Source organism: Pleurodeles waltl, chromosome 3_1 (assembly GCF_031143425.1).
Source record: "Pleurodeles waltl isolate 20211129_DDA chromosome 3_1, aPleWal1.hap1.20221129, whole genome shotgun sequence".
Classification (NCBI taxonomy): domain Eukaryota; kingdom Metazoa; phylum Chordata; class Amphibia; order Caudata; family Salamandridae; genus Pleurodeles; species Pleurodeles waltl.
This window is the reverse complement of record NC_090440.1, coordinates 833832006-833848368: the sequence shown is the minus strand read 5'-3', so window position 1 is coordinate 833848368 and position 16363 is coordinate 833832006. Positions and strand designations below refer to the sequence as shown.

General features: G+C 41.7%; 1 protein-coding gene across 3 annotated transcripts in view; it reads left to right on the top strand.

Annotated features, from left to right (window-relative positions):
• ABCC8 (ATP binding cassette subfamily C member 8) overlaps positions 1-16363 on the top strand; it is an 848693-nt gene that overhangs the window by 335688 nt on the left and 496642 nt on the right. For 2 of the 3 annotated variants that reach the window (XM_069223742.1, XM_069223745.1), the window contains 2 exons: positions 11826-11931; positions 12171-12281. In XM_069223742.1, coding sequence (XP_069079843.1) covers positions 11826-11931; positions 12171-12281 — 217 coding nt within the window. The remainder of the gene's footprint in view (positions 1-11825; positions 11932-12170; positions 12282-16363) is intronic. The other variant, XM_069223743.1, reaches the window with a different exon arrangement.

The window sequence follows — 16363 nt, the reverse complement described above, 5'->3', positions numbered from 1 at the left end:
GGGGAGGAATAAAACATAAAAATATGATCTAGCATCACTGAGAGAACTGCTCAGGTGTCTCGTACACTGCCTAGTAGGATCAGGGCCCCCTTGATCTCATATACTCAGTGCAGGTATGGTACACTAAAACAACAAGAGACAAGGTTACCCATAGATTCCTAAATCAAATTCATCTATCAACTATTTACACTATATGTACACTTACAGACTTCATCATAAATATTGCTTGAGGGACAGCAGAAACCACTTTCAGGAATAAACTGGAGATGTTCTGATACTCAGAAACATACAGGATTCTGATTCAAAGCTCAAAAAGAACTTCTAAAAACTAGAAGTTTCTCCTAAAATACTAGATACAGCTTATCAAGAAAAAACAGAGGCAAACTTTCAGTTCAGGTACAATAGAGTTCAGAGCGCTGCAATGAAAGAGTCCAGAGCACTGGGCCTTAAAGGGGTGAACACTCAACTAATGTCCAGAATCTGAAAATGTCTTCCAGCCTTCAGAAGTAACAGTCTTTGGAAAATTTAGCAACCCATGGATTTGTGCGTACTGTCATAAAGGAAGATGCTGGACACTTAGATCATGGAATCATCAGGAAGGCTTAGAACCCTAGAGTGCAGAAAGTTCCTGGTGACTCAGAAGGTGAGTGCAGGAAAGTTGGTTGAGCAGAAGTGGATCGAGTCCCAGCTCTAATGCATATTCAGAGGAGCTATGTATAGAGGAAGGAAAGAGTGTTCCAGATATGCACAAGTCTCATGTGGAAGCATGGAATATTATAATGAACTTGGGGAAAATCACATGTTACATACAAGAGATATGAGGCCTTGCAGATGGCAAGTGCAGTTGGTAATTGACAACAATAAACAAGTACAACAGAACCCCAAGTGCATGATGGTACAATTCATGGGTCGCGGTGGAAACGTGACTATCCTAAAAATACATGTGATAGCTGCAGGTGCAGGCTAGCATAAACTTGGATAGCAATTGAACAGGAGAGTCAGTGGTTCAGGCGACCTGGGAGGGAAACCATGGAGATATTGCGACTGGAAGGTGCCACAAGGGAATTATGACTAGGTGTACTTGGGGCAGGGAGGTGCCATAAGGGAAGAATGACATGAGCTTGGTGAGTAAAACTCACTGCGCATAGGGCACAAGATGGAGTCATCACATAATGAATACCTGCACTCACAGAGACAAATCTCCCTCCAGCACCCACTATGTCGAGTACATGATATTGCTGAGGTATGTACCACTGTTCCACTACCCTCCAGGAAAGGAACTCCATTGCCCCTGTTGTGTGCTACTTATAAATGTTGTGCACATGTCCTGACCTCATTTGTACCAAATGTACCTCATTTGCAATGGTACAACTTTAGCAATGTGTCCACTATACACTGTTGTCCACTGTGTCCACTATACACTGAGATTTATATATTTTTTGTGATGTGTGATCCCTTAGCCAGCCTTTCAGTATCGTAAACGATCACAGTCATGTCCTAGTGTGATACTTGTGACCTTGAAAATGCACATTGCATTCTCAGTAGGGGTGTGTGAAATTTGCATAGTTTGCTTTTGCTTAATTATGCAAACAAAACAAAATGCAAATCAGACCTTCTGAGCTATAAACTTTTCTTGTGTATAATTATTAAAAAACATTATAATGTGCATAAAACATAATTGTAGGATTTAAAATGGGAGAGAAAAGAAAGGAAATAAAAATAAAAAAGGGCTTAATTAAAGAGAAGAAATAGCATCAGTTGGAGATTCCCTCAACATTTAAAACTTGTCGAGTTTTTTAAAGAAATCATTACTTTATTAAAGAAGCAGCTTAGTGAAAATTACCCAATAAAGTGATGTTAGTTAACTAGGTAAATTGTAAACATCGTTATGTTAGCGTGAAATGCATCCTTGTGTCATTTGTTGGTACAAGGACGCATTTAAACAAGAGCACTGTGAATAACAGCCACCCACGTTCTGTTATTCGCCTTTGGCTCAGGCCTTTAATGCTGGAGCAGGCCTTTAATGGCCGGTATGCCTGCTAAACCGGGTTCTAATGCTATCCTAGCGCCCTCTAACATCTCCTCCTTTTCCATCACACTGTTAAGCCCTGCGCTTCGAGACACTATGAGAGCATCGTTCTGGTGACTCACACAACACCAAAACACTTCTCACATAAGATCACAACAAACACAGCATTCTGCTGAACACGGACCCTCCCACAGTGTAGCATATTACCCTTCTGATAATGAGTTTCGGTGCCCCTCAACAGGGCATGAAGTACAATAAAAGCGTTACAATATAATCCAATACAGGTTTTGTAGGCAGCACCAGACCAACATGTTACTTTCCTTCACTTCAGAAGCAAGTCAGAAGAAATCCATTTTCTTTGCACAATCTTATATTTTTTCTCCATTTATAATAATGGATCTTCCTTTCTGGGGTAGCGATTTGTGATATCGACGTACACTACAAATATGTGCCCTGCTCTGGGTTAATACCAAATTTATAGTTCAGAGGGTACCTTCAGGGTGATTAACCTGATTTCTCAGCACAGGACCCTACCAGAGCAGAGTAAAGATGTGTCTTACAAGCATTTCTTTCTGCTGAAATGTCAATGCGAATCAAGCCCAGCATGATGAGTGGCATTGTGAAGGAAGAAAGTACTTTTAAAATCCATACTACAATTTGCAGGCTTGAGACTGCGCTGCCATGCTTTAATTCTTTTATACTGTAATATGCGTTTTTCTTTCATTTTGTTTACAGAAAGTTCGATTGGTTTCTTCTGAAATGTACATTATTATTAGTTACAGGTCGTGGTTGATTTTGGCTTTCATCAAAAACATTCAATATATTGAACCTAAAGTCCAAACTGTAAATGCGCCGCTGTGCCTTTTTCGTGGGGTTCAATATACTAAACATTTTATTCACCCTTTTACTCAAAGTCAGCATACCTTAACGTACAATGCCTTGTTACATGCCACTCACTGCAATAAAGATGTTTCGTGCATCTGCTGTCCTCCAGGTGGTGACACTTCTTGAAAGCTTTTCTTTACTGTAGATTGTTATTCACTCTTCCTGTCAGAGATAAAGAAGTCAATGACTCTTTAATTGGTTTGAATTGTATTCTGCAGCAATACCTACAATTCAGAGTAATATATAATTACACTTATCATTTGCGTTTTTATAAATGACAAAAGTCGGTGATATTGCAATTTTGAACTTGTGATGACTCACATAATCAATTTATGTTAATAAAGCAAAACATATTTTGAGAGTACCAAATGTTATTGTTACCAGGGAAGAATAGAAATGTAGTTCTTGTATGACACATCTAAAACAAAAAATTACAAGTTAAAACTTATTGTAAAATATCTGTAAAGTGTAGTATAAAATGGCATTGCAACCATATCTAAACTGGCAGTTCTGGAGAGGACATTAGAAGAATGAATCGTTGGCCATATTGAAGAAATCAAATAAACAAACGTTTTATACTGCAACTTATTTTACACATGGCACCACATTGATCAATTAACTTTATAATCATACATTCATTACTTACTTAAATGTAAGTATTTAGACAGATAAATCTATGAGTCTAAGTAATGCAAATAATGTGATGCAGTGGGAAAAAAGGAGGTAGGTCTACTAATGAATCAGCGCAAATCAGAACTGTTAATACTTGATGCAAAAGATTGGATGCATGAATTACCGAATTTAAAAAAAAATGTTTTGTTTGGCTTAAGTAAATGAGGTACAAAAAGAGTGTAAATGTTTACTTTAGAATGCCTCACACAGAGGTAAAAACCTAGTGTAGTGGTTCCCCACCCTTTGACCTCTGTGGACCCCATTTATAGGAACCCAGGGGCACCCACTGAATCCTAATTAGAATCCGGGGACCCTCCACTGAGTCATTACTAAAAGCTGGGGACCTAATCTGTTAATATTATTTAATTTTCTAAGCTGCTACGGACCTCCTGAGGAGGTTTTGTGGACCCCCAGGGGTCCCCAGTCCACAGGTTGGGAACTACTGGCCTAGAGATAATGCCCAGAGAATTGAAGAGACTGGTTTTGAAATAAGAGAAATGCTGACCCGGAACTTCCTGGTTCTAGAAGTTTGTTTGAGTAGAATGTGGCCTGTGGCATGTAAAGCTCTGTCGATCTAAAAGGGTGCAAATACAATCATTGGTGGAAAAGTAAAGCAGGGAAGGAGGAGGGTAGTTTCTTTAATGTGCCCACTCCAAAGGTCATACCTGATGGGGTTTTGAGTGTTCAATTCGTGTAGATGGAATTACAGCAGAACTCTAGTGAAATGTTTGTGTGTTGTAGCTAGAATATGTAATATAGTGTTCTTTTAGGAAAGTTCTTTTCTCTGAAGAACTCCTAGGAGACCGGAGTTTTTCATCAAACACTAAAACAGAACTTGATTGAGGGAAGAAGTAATAACGTCTGTTCCTAATTTTTCTAGGTACATTTTAGTATCTACTGGTGTCATGCCTCCCTAGTAACACTTGCAAGCAGAAAGAGATTGCATACGTCTTATGAAAGTTGCCTAAGTGACAGTGTCCCTTCTCCAAAACCTTTTCTGTGCTATGGATTTAACTTAGATGTCATTACTTCTAAACTGCACTTTTACTAATTGTGGGTTGGCCGTTTCTGGGCTGATTCACAAAGGCATGTAAAAGTACTCCTGTAATATGACTTGCTTTTTTTTTGCTCATAAATGCTTTTGTGAATCGTCCCCACCAAGTTCTTCTCTATGAATGTAGGAGGATTGCTTCTAATATGTTCAACCCCAATAGCAGTGCAGCAGTTCATTGCCATACTACATGTTTTACTGACAGGTAAATGCAAAGAAGAACAAAAGTGCATCATTTGTGGTGGCAGTTGCAGATGGTGGGCACTGGCAGTTCTTGTTGGGCACTAGGACTTATATTTCATGTTGAAACTTTACCCAGGGCAAAAGAAAGAAAGGTAGGAAAGGAAGGAGAAAGAAAGAAGACAAAGAGAGAAAAACAGTGAGAAAGGCCAAAAGAAGGGGTGAAAAGAGTCAAATGAAAGGACAGGTTGCGCACTGCTGTGGAAAAGGAAGCATGAGGTGGTATCAAGATTAAAACCCCAGTGTCATTAACCACCCAATTTAGGGGAGGCACATCTGGAAAGATCTCCTCAGCTTTAAAGGAATGATGCTTATTGCACCCCCTTCAGAGAAAAGGAGACTGGATAGGGATCACTCACTCTTCTCTATGATGGATTATGATCCTCTAGATTCAGAGTGTCATGAGTCAGACAACCCTGCTAAGGTAACTACTTTTGCAAGTGGAGAAGTTGGGATGGGAATGACCCCCTCTTGATTCCATCACAGACATCTTGTTTACTATGACTGAAATATGTAGAAATGTAGATGCTGGGTTTTATTAAATACTGCTAGAGCATCAACCTTAGATTTTTATCTTGGCAAAGCACCCAAGAATACGATTGAAGATAAAAGGGACAGGTTTAGACAATTTTATTTTATTTTTAGATCCCATCTTTAGACAGTTTCATTGTCAGTTCCCACCCCAGAACAGTAAGTGCTCCCTTGACTACCAAGGTTGAGCTAATAGGTGCATCCTTATCCTTTCTGGGACTCATCCACACATTTGTCAGTTGGATGGCATTGTGCTTCCTGACCTTTGCTTTGCACCTGCTCATCTGTTTATGGTTGCCTCTTGACTTTGCGTCTTCCTGCAATAGCAACCCAAGTCCTCATGCAAACCGCGCTCCCCCTGCCTTCTGTAAAAACCCTGGCCTTCTGTCACTTGAAGGGAACTGGTGAGTTCTAGAAAGTGGAAGTCCCTTCTCCGTCCAGAGGTGTTGCATCACCCCTCTACCCATCCATTAGTACTTTATGGGAGCAGGTGTTGGGCTGGCTGACCCCATGGCCAGAAATATGGGGATTTTAAATAAGGCAGTTTGAAGCAAGATTGGGAAAGACCTCTCCTTAGAGCCAGACTCCTCCCAGGCATATCTGGTGTCTTTCATCCAGCACTTCAAAGAAAATAACTGTGGCAACTATTCCAGAGTTCTGCATGCTCACTTTTTGGGCTATTTGGGAGAATCCCGGCAGTGCTACATATATCAACCTCCATGTGTAATACAAAAATCAAGCTGCTATTCACTAACAGCCATCAGCACTGGTTTATGAATTAAACATTGTTCAGTAGTGTTTGAGGTGTACAGTGGAAAAAGCAGTCCTTTGGTCCTCAGTTAAGAAATTTGCAATTTTTATTCTTTGAGGCAAATATAATAACTGTTCTTACAAAATCGAACAATGCATTTTGGTTGTTATATTTATCATACATATATGTTTTGCTCTTGCTGCATATTATTTGCTCATGAAGAGTATAAAATAAAAGAGCAGGAACACAAAGGGGGAAACAACCAATGAGTATGCCCTCTTTATCATAGTAATACAACATAAAATACTCCCGGTAGTCTGCTGCAGGCCAAAACATGTCTAAAGTGCATGAGTCCAATCATTTGAGAGGACAGAAACCTGCACCCACCACAGGATGGCATGCTTCATCACAGGGTCCTCATACTGCCACCATGTGGGGTGCCAGTGTGGGCTACCAACCTCTTGAGAGGGAGCTCCTTAGGTGTAAAGAGGTCGTGAGGGGAATCCTCTATTGGGTTTGATGTGGGTGTCGAAAGAGATGAAACCTGCAGAGTGAAACACAGAACTTCTAAAGCTACCATGTGGTGTACGCTAAGTGTTATTACTGTTCAAAGTTGATAGAAGATAAAAAGAAAGCATGCTTTCATTCGACCTAATATTTGAGATCACCATACTTCTACATAAATAGAATCCTCAAACAAGAGGTGTAAACACGCTCTTTTGGACCAACCCCCTCTCTACTAGTGAGACTCGCTGAGTTGATAAGAATAAAATAATGCTAAAAAAATAAATATACGCAGCCAGTGGGAAGTGAGTCTTCACTGGAATCCACAGGCTGCAAAACCCAATTTTAGGTTGTAATATTGCCTCAACTCACCCTCCAGAGGGGAGCACCCTGGGTTGGTGGTTCAAAAAATATTCTTTGGAGCAAGTGTAGTAATAGACACAGACAGCTACATTGATTGCTTCAGTACAAAAGTCAAATCCCATGTTGTTTCCATTCAATACTTACATCTGGGTCTTCTGGACCTAGATCGCCATAGAGCCTCACTGCTTCACACTGTTGGCATTAGCAATTAGATTGTTCTCTGTATCTTCTTCGGTAACTATCTTTATAAGTAATACTCAGGAAACAAAGCCAAGGCCTAAAATATATATTCAGAAGCTCAAACAGTAATATGCAATTCCTTACCATTGTTGAGAGAGAGGAGGGAAGGTATGCCCACCACAAGGCTTTGCCTTGCATGAATTATGGCCCCTCTCCACAATCAACATTAGTAATGAATAGAATATTACATTCAACGTGTCAGTATATATACTTAAAAATCCCCTCCTGCCTGCACAGGACCTTTGCTCATATTCATTGGGGATTTACCGCAGGGCTTTGCCTAATGGCTGACCATGCATCCACCTGCCATGGGTGGCCATGTAAGACCTCAGACTAAATAGAGATAAGCTTTTTTACTGAGTTTAGTAGGTGAGTCTCAGAGGAACTCTTTTTTGGTTTTTGGTGTTTTGTGGCAATACTGTGTGTAGGAAGCTGGCTTTGTATATACAATATCAAAATGAGAAATAGTTCCTTATTATGACTTCGGCGGTCCTTTTCTAGGACCGCTGAAGCCGCTGCAGGCAAAAGACCGCCAGTCCTGGAGGCGTTTTGCCCGCCATATTAGGAGTGTTCCACTGGCCCAGCTGCACACTCACCACAACATTGACGCCGGCTCATAATTGAGCTGGCATCAATGTTGTTGTGCGTCGGGTGTGACAGCACCCGTCGCGCATTTCACTGCCCATAATTCAGGACTGCGTATGGGGGCCCCTGCACTGCCCATGCCAAGTGCGTGGCCAGTGCAGGGGCCCCCAGGAGCCCCCCAACACTCCCATTCCACCAGCCTTTCCATGGCAGGACTCGTAATCCCCAGGGCAGCGCTGCTTGCCCTGGCGGATTACAACTGCTGGGACCGCCATGCTACTGTCATAATGGGGCAGTTGGACTGCCCTGTCTGCGGTGGTCCAACCGCCATCGCAAGTGTGGCGGGCTTAAGACCGACACACTCGTAATGAGGGCCATAGTGTGCACGGAGTCCGGGAGTTCTCCAGAGTTTAAAGTAGACAATACTAATGCTCTCTTTTGTGGTAGTGTGCTCGAGCAGTTAGGCTTATCAGAGGGTAGTGCAAAGCATTTGTTGGACACACACAGACAATAGAAGAAGCACACACTCAATGACTTAACTCCAGACCAATGGCTTTTATACAGCAAATATATATTTTCTTAATTTATTTCTAGAACCACAAGATTCAAGTTGTAGATAATTCATTAATAAATACGGATTTTACATATAAATCAATGTGACTTTGTTCGGAATCTGTAAATTGTACAGTTTAAGAATAAATGGCAATAATCTGTTTTAAATGTTGACAGTGTAATTTTCAGAAATAGTTCCCGGGGGGAAGAAAAGTTTGCATGCTTTACAGGGAAGTACTTGACTTACAATTCCAGTCTCCGGGGGTTAGGAAGTCCACAAGCTTGGGTTCAAGTTCACCCCAAATACCTACCACCAGCAACATGGGCCGACCGGGTGCAAAGGTCAAAGTTGAGGCAAATTTAACATGGGCTCCTATGGAGTCTGGGGCACTCGGTTTCAGATCTGCTTGCAGGTAAGTACTCGTGTCTTCGGAGGGCAGACATGGGGGGTTTTGAGATGCACCAGGAGGGCCACCAGTAGGCACCAAACACACACCCTCAGCGGTATAGGGGCGGCCGGGTGCAGGGTGCAAACAGTGTCAGGCTCCCAACGCTTTCCTACGAGGGGACCCTGGGAGTCACCACTTAGATGCTGCAGGCTGGGTCCAGGGGGTCGATTCGGGAAAACCACAGGCTAAACAAGTAGGAGGGCAACCTGATCAACATTGCTGCGCCAGTGGTCGGGTTCTCCAAGGCCAGGGGGCTGCGGGTGCAGTGTACCTTTAGGCGTCGGATATCTTCATCAGGAGCTTTTGCTGTCAGGGGAGTCCCACGTGTTCTTGGTCCTCTGTGATGCAGGGCAGACCTCTGGAGCTTGGCAGAAGTCACTGGTCCTGCTGGATGCATCGCATTCTTGTTGCAGATTCTTTGGAGCAAGAGACAGGCATTAGGGCTGGGGCCAAGTCAATTTTCATCTTCCTTCTTCTCTGCTTGGGTTTCAGCTTAGCAGTCCTTTTTTCTTCTTTCTTTTTGTGAGGTCACCAGGAATCTGACGATCTGGGTTCAGGGGACCCCTTAGATGTTACAGTGGTCAGAGGGCAGAAGTCAATGACTACTGTCCATGAGGGTGGCTACACCCTTCTTGTGCCCACTCCCCTTGGGGGGGGGGGAAACAAACCTAACCCTATTGGTCCCTGTCCTCCAAACTAAGATGCAGGATTCACCTCAGGTCTGGACACCTTAGCGTGGTCCTAGCTGGCATGATCACTCCTTCCTGCTTTCCCTAATTTTCCCACTGGACTTGCCGCTAAAAGTGTGGCTTTGTCCTGGGGGCTCGCAACTCCACTAACTGAAGTGCCCTGGGCACTGTAACAAGAGGCTTGAGCCTTTGAAGCTCACCACCAAGTGTTACAGTTCCACCCAGGACAGGCTTTGTTTCTGGCCACAGAGAGCACAAGTGCTCTCACTGCATGTGGTCAGAAACTTGTATGAAAGTGGCAGGATGGCACAGACTGCTCAGTACTGCATTAGTAGTTTGGCTAACATATGGGGGGCACTCCCACACTGGCATCAGTTTGATACCAAATTTCTCAGTATTCAGGGAAGCCGTTATGAAGCTGTGGAGTTCATAATGACAAACTCCCAGACCTTATACACAATGTGGCTACACTGCACTTACAATGTCTAAGAATGTACATAGACACTGTATGGGCATATTGCTCATGCAGCTATGCCCTCACCTGTCGTTTAGTGCACCCTTTCTTAGGGCTGTAAGGCCTGCTATAGGGGTGACTTACTTATGCCACAGGCAGTGGTTTGTGGGCATGGCATCCTGAGAGGAGTGCCAAGTCGACTTTTCCTTTTTCTCCCCACCAGCGCACACAATCTGTTAGGGCAGTGTTCATGTGCTTGGTGAGGGGTGCCCCAGGGTGGCATACTACATGCTGCAGCCCTTGGGGACCTTCCCTGGCCACAGGGCCCTTGGTACCATAGGTACGTTTTACAAGGGACTTAACTGCGGGCCATGGGTGTACCAATAGTGGAAACAAATGTACATATTTTGGGAAAGAACAGTGGTGCTGGGGCCTGGTTAGCAGGATCCCAGTACACTCTCAATCAAAGTTGGCATCAATATCATGCCAAAAGTGGGGGGTAACCATGCCAAGAAGAGCACTTTCCTATACTGTGTTTACATTTGGGTGTTTTAAAATAACTTTGGGTTAATTATAATGAAAATGAGCTACTATACAAGTGGAACGAGTTTTTATTTGTTAATTGGTGATATTTCTGGTAGTGCATTTCCATTTTCTTTTGCCCAATCATGAGTGTTTGCTTTGCACTCCATACCACATATCCGAAAGATGCAGTGGTGGGTTTTGTTCTCCTCCTCCAGATCCAGTAGCAACAGTTCAAGAACACTTTTTCAGTGTATCCTTCATACTAGATGGTCCTAGATGATTCTGGTTGCCGAGAGTAGATTTTAGATCGGCTGAACTTGATGCCATTCCTCGGGCAGTTCTTTATTTACGTTGCTGGTGGGAAGCAGTGTTACCACCGGAAACGTGTCGGAGTCAGCAATGGCTATTTTATAAAAGTCACTTGCGGTTTTAATTCTACCTCTAACGTTTACTTCAATGGGATTGAGGTTGATCGCCTCTTTTGGGGAAAATCAACAGAGCAAAGGTTGCACGTCCGACTATCCTTACTCAAAAAACATCTATGTTTACATGTGTGTTGCTTCTTAGTTTCATAAGTTTTGTTTGTTTAGAAATGTCCGGCACTCGCATATATTTCTGCCATATTCTTATGTTTTCGCCAAATTAACAGAATCAGAAAACATGTATTGCAAATAACCTGCATGCATAAGGCCAGAAAATGAGAGAAGGTTTAAAATATATTTTTTCCGTTATTTAAGTGGATAGTAATGTGGGCATTCTGTATCCTTGTGTGATTTATATAATTACATAAATATTATCTTTAGATGTGAAAATAGCTTTGCTTTGGTCCCCAGTTATTTTTTTCATGAACAAGTTTTAACTATTTCAATGAATCAATCTCACTTTTACAAGGAAAATGTATATGAATCAGGCCTCGTGAGTGTTTGCAAAATGTGAACCGGCGATAATCTATTAATTCCAATGCCCACGAATAGTCTATCTGTGTGATATATTCAGAATGAATGGAACCGTTGGCCAGGTAAGAGTACTGGAGGTTATGCAATTATTCACCTCCAAATATAATTCGATTGCGTAATTGTTGCAAAAGGCGGACATTTAAGGGAGGATGATTATCATGGAAGGACCAGGTACCAGCCCAGTGAGGTACAATACATCATTAATCATGCTAAACAAGTTGTCAGCTGGAGAGATATGACAGATCCGGGAGACAGTTCATAGTTGATGAATAGCACTGTACAGTAATCACCGTGTGACAGGCTGCAGCTCTTTGCGTAAACGAACTGGTACCTTTTGTTTCATCTTTAGTGTACAGAAGCTGAGTGAATTTTTTTCAAGTGACGAAATCGGGGAAGAGATTACCAAATGTACACAGCTCAAGAGTACAGGATTTCACAGCAAATACCAGGCAGTGGTGAGTAGTATTGTCATCTAAAAAAACCACTACTCCACGGTATTGTAGTCTTAGTCATGGAGTCCCTTATTGACGCTGTTTCAATGTTTTTAACTACGTCCATGCATTTACATCATTCACTACTTGTCACTGGAAACACGCTTGATGCATGCTCTGTTGGTGATGCGCCCCCACTTCCCACCGCACTAACACTGCTATTGCTGTTCACTTGTGTTTCTCTCTCCTCACTCCCCTCACAGCCCCTGAAAGTTGTCAACCGAAAGAGGCCAACTAGGGATGACTGGAACCATTACAGCAGTCAGCAGAGGACTTCCATTAACATCACGGAAGGAGATGACTTTTGCATCAAGGTGATATTGGGGTCACATTCGAGATATTTTATATACGTGTGCAGTTCAATCACATGTAGAGCTTTGAAAGCATTAATTTATACTAACAGAAACGGACTCCCGATATGTAAGTCAATCATTTCTGGATTATTGATGTGTCCTGGTAAAAGCAAATAGACCCTCACCTTAACGAAAACTACCTCTGAAATATCAATACCCAAAAACATGCTCTTCCAGTAATTACTTCAATGAGCGAAGTATAGCGGCTGTATCATGGCGGAACTACGGGGTTCTAAACTATTTGCGTAAGCGAATACACTTTTGCTGTTAAATCAGAGAACTGAAATCAGTAAATACAAGGTGTTTTAATGCTATATTAAAGCATGTAATCCGTTTGTAAAAATCAGTCTCTAATTTACTTATTACAGTTGAATTGTGACATCTGTACTAGCATGTAATAAATAAATTACCTAGCTGCTCAACTGAAATAAGTTATTACAGTTAAGTTCTGAAATCACTATGCCAACTGCCAAAGCCAGCAGCCAACAGCCAGAGTGAAAGTCAAAGAATGGTGCATACATACAGCTGTAGTTAAATCAGGAAAACTGGATAGCTTGTTTCTTCTGCTATATTTTCTCTAAAAAGACAAAGTGATCAGCAGAAAGAAATATTTATGGCAACATGTTTATTTATTTGCATACTATAGATCTTTGAAGTAAAGATGGAACTCTGTATGTTTCTTCACAATCTGAAACAAAGCATTTTTACCCTCCCACTAAACTAATTCTAATTTCTTGCAAAAACACTATCTGCTTTTTGGTATGCTTAATTTCACAGTATAGATTTTGCTTTTATTCTTTCTATCTGAGTTTGAGATTTAAGTAGTTTGGGGGAAGGGTGATGGTATAACCACATATTATAGGGAATAAAAAACCCTCTGTCGTACATTAAAAGTGTTAGAAATGGATTGGAAAATGTCTCATAGAGCCATGATCACCTAAATGAACATGGCCTTCAACCTCATTCATTCATATTGTCTTGGAACTATTCACTGACTTGCAATACCCCTATAATGATTCCTAGGAGGTATTTTATCCCACATAATACCACTGAATCTCCTGATGTTTACCCTGCTATGTTATTTGTATTTCTGGCCCCTCAAATAATTGTGGAGTTGCTGACCTTGAACTCTCACCATTGTTTTTGCTGTTGTAGGTGGCATATTTGGGTCAATCAGCTTCAAGCTCAGGTTGCTTCTGTACACTGCAGTTTTGTTAATATTGTTCTAGAGATGTGATTAGTTTGTAGTTAAAAGCGATGTGGAGGATTGACTCACAATGAGAGAAGTTTTCAGCGTGGATGATCACCTACCCCTATTGATTACGAGCAATTCATTTTGAGTGATCTACACTTTCACAGGCACTTTCCATGACACATGAATAGAATCTTCTGTGTATGCAATAGACCTAATTATGGAGGAAAAAGATGTTTGTAGGTGGTCATTATGTGCTTTGTGGCAGTGGGAGTTGATGGAAGTGAGAGCATTAGGATTCAGGGTGAAAGCTGTGTCTACAAATTGAAAAGGGTGTAGTGGGGGTGTAAGCAACTGGTACCTGAATATGAGATACTTCAAGAGATCTAGGGATTGTGTTGAATAAGTGGGATAGAGCTGGATAGGATGATCATAGATCAGTTTAGACAAATAGGAGGCACCCATGGCCCCTGTGGCATCGCTTGCAGCAGCAATTCATCAGTGTCTAGTAGTGTTTCTTACCACAGTGAGGTCAGTGATGCACTATCATGACAAGCCATAAGTGAGAATGTGAAAGGGGGACTCTCGCTACTTTCTGGGGCTCAACATAGTGCAGTGTGACTAATCAAGGTTTAAATGACATATTTGTAAGCCACCACCATTGACAATACTCTTCAGAAAAACAACAATAGGTATGCGCCTCACAAGAGGAGAATGCATTTGAAAAGTACTTAGGAAGTCTTTAATAGCTGCTTCTTCTCTTTAGCATTCTTACCTGCACGCCAATATTTTTTCTTGTAATTCTTAAAGCTGACTCATGGACAGTTTCTCCACACAATGTTTACAGCCATTAACAGTTTTCTAGCTCAAAGTGAAGTAAGTAGAATGTTTGTTTTAGTCAAGCTGCTAGTAGTGCGGACATTTTTCTGCTATTCTTTTTGCATTTCAAGAATCATGAAAATAAATTGTGAGTCACCCACCCCTGTGGCAGAGCGTTACAGGTCTCAGGTCTCAATGAGGACATTGGCCCACCTGTTTTTTGCACATTGAGAGACATTGATAATTAACAATAAGCCTGCATTAGAATTCGGAAAATTGTGATGGATGTCCCACCACCAGTGTTCCAGAAAAGCTAAATCTGCCACAGTGGCAGTGCCCAATTTGAGCCTGTGGCTGATGGTGGGGGCCATCTCCACCTATCTATTTGGAGCCAGCACTTATTTTTCTGCATCAGATATTTACCAAGAGCAAGCAAGGGAAAACACACAAATCGGAAAGACGGAAAAGCCATCACAGATGGAGAAAGCAGGACCCTGCAACAGTGAGATAATGGCTCAGGGAGTGTCTGGTAGTGGATTGAAGATACATGAGGTGGATTTAACACTACCAGTCTTGGTATTGTGCTTGGCAATGTTTAATTGCACTGGCAGCAAACCTCTGTAGCCTTTCTTTTACAAATTAAGCAATGCACAGTGATATGTAAAATTTAACACACAAACTAAATCAGGTTCTACTTATTGTCAAATGCATTGTTTATTGGGATGATGGTGTATAATGCTAGATTTTCATGACGAAAGGAAGTCATTTTTCCTCTGTGACTGAGAAAAAGGGTGCAAAATTTCTATTTAGGTAGGATGTGTCACTAAAAGTCAAAACCAGTTTAGATTGACAAATTAATGAAAAGAAAAGGAATGGTAGCCTACTTGCATTAGTGCCACCATCTCTTTTTCTTTATATACATCTGTGGTGTCCATCAAATCTTGGTATTGCTGAATGTCCCTGTGAGTTACAGAGATGGTGGTATATAAGTAAAGTGGAACAACAGGGTTTGGAGGCCATAATGAATATTCTTCAACCTACTCCAGAGTTGTGCTAACCTCTTACACCTCCAGTCACTGGACTTAGTAAATGTAACAGCATCCTGACTTGATGTGCCTTCGCTATGGCCTAATTCTATTAGTAACTCTGAACTATCTGCATGCTACTTACTGCTGAAGATGGACAAGAACCCAGTTAAACATGTCCCGTAATACAGGCACTAGATGCACCAACACTGGTGATACTCTTGTACGTGTGAGTAATTCAATAACTCTATGAACCACATCTACCAGAATGCAGTGAGAGAACTGGTGCTGAATTTCTGGCAGTGTGCTTCCTCTCCTATTGATTGTTAAACTCCTTTGTGAGATACATGGCTATGAGCTACAGGATGCACCTGCATGTAGGTTCTTCCCCTTATATTCTACCAGCAGCATTTAAAGGATTCCCCAAATCTATATGTTATTTTTGGCTGAAGAGAGGCAGGCACCCAGAGACACAAGTCTACAATTGCTAGCAGTAGCTGCGTCAACACAGGTGGCAAAGGATCTTCTACTTGGAACTAAAACAAAAATAAGATGTACCAGAATGTCTGTTAAGGGAACCTTTTAACCAGGACCTCCTACTAAGATAGAAGCAAAAGGGGAGGAAGAGACAATGAAGAGAAATGAAAGGTAGGGTCCTAAACAAATGCAACGGGGAGATGAAATAGCCCCTGCTGCTTGTTAGTGTTCAATGCAGCTGGGTTCCTTATCCATCTTCATGTTCTTTAATCTGGTGTTCCCTGCCTCAGCTTGACTTTTATTCAGCTCTTTGAAAGAGCGAGGCTAAAAATAAACAGCAACTTTCATGCACATGAATTCCACATATCACAAGAACTACCGCACTGGAAACTGCAACCTCAAATGTAAATCCTGTTTTAGCTTGTTTGTGGTTTTCTGCAAGACATCTGGATACATTTTTCTTTTTTGTATCCCCACCCGGGTCGATTACATTACACTTGACTGCGGTTACTGTGTATGTCCGTAATTAA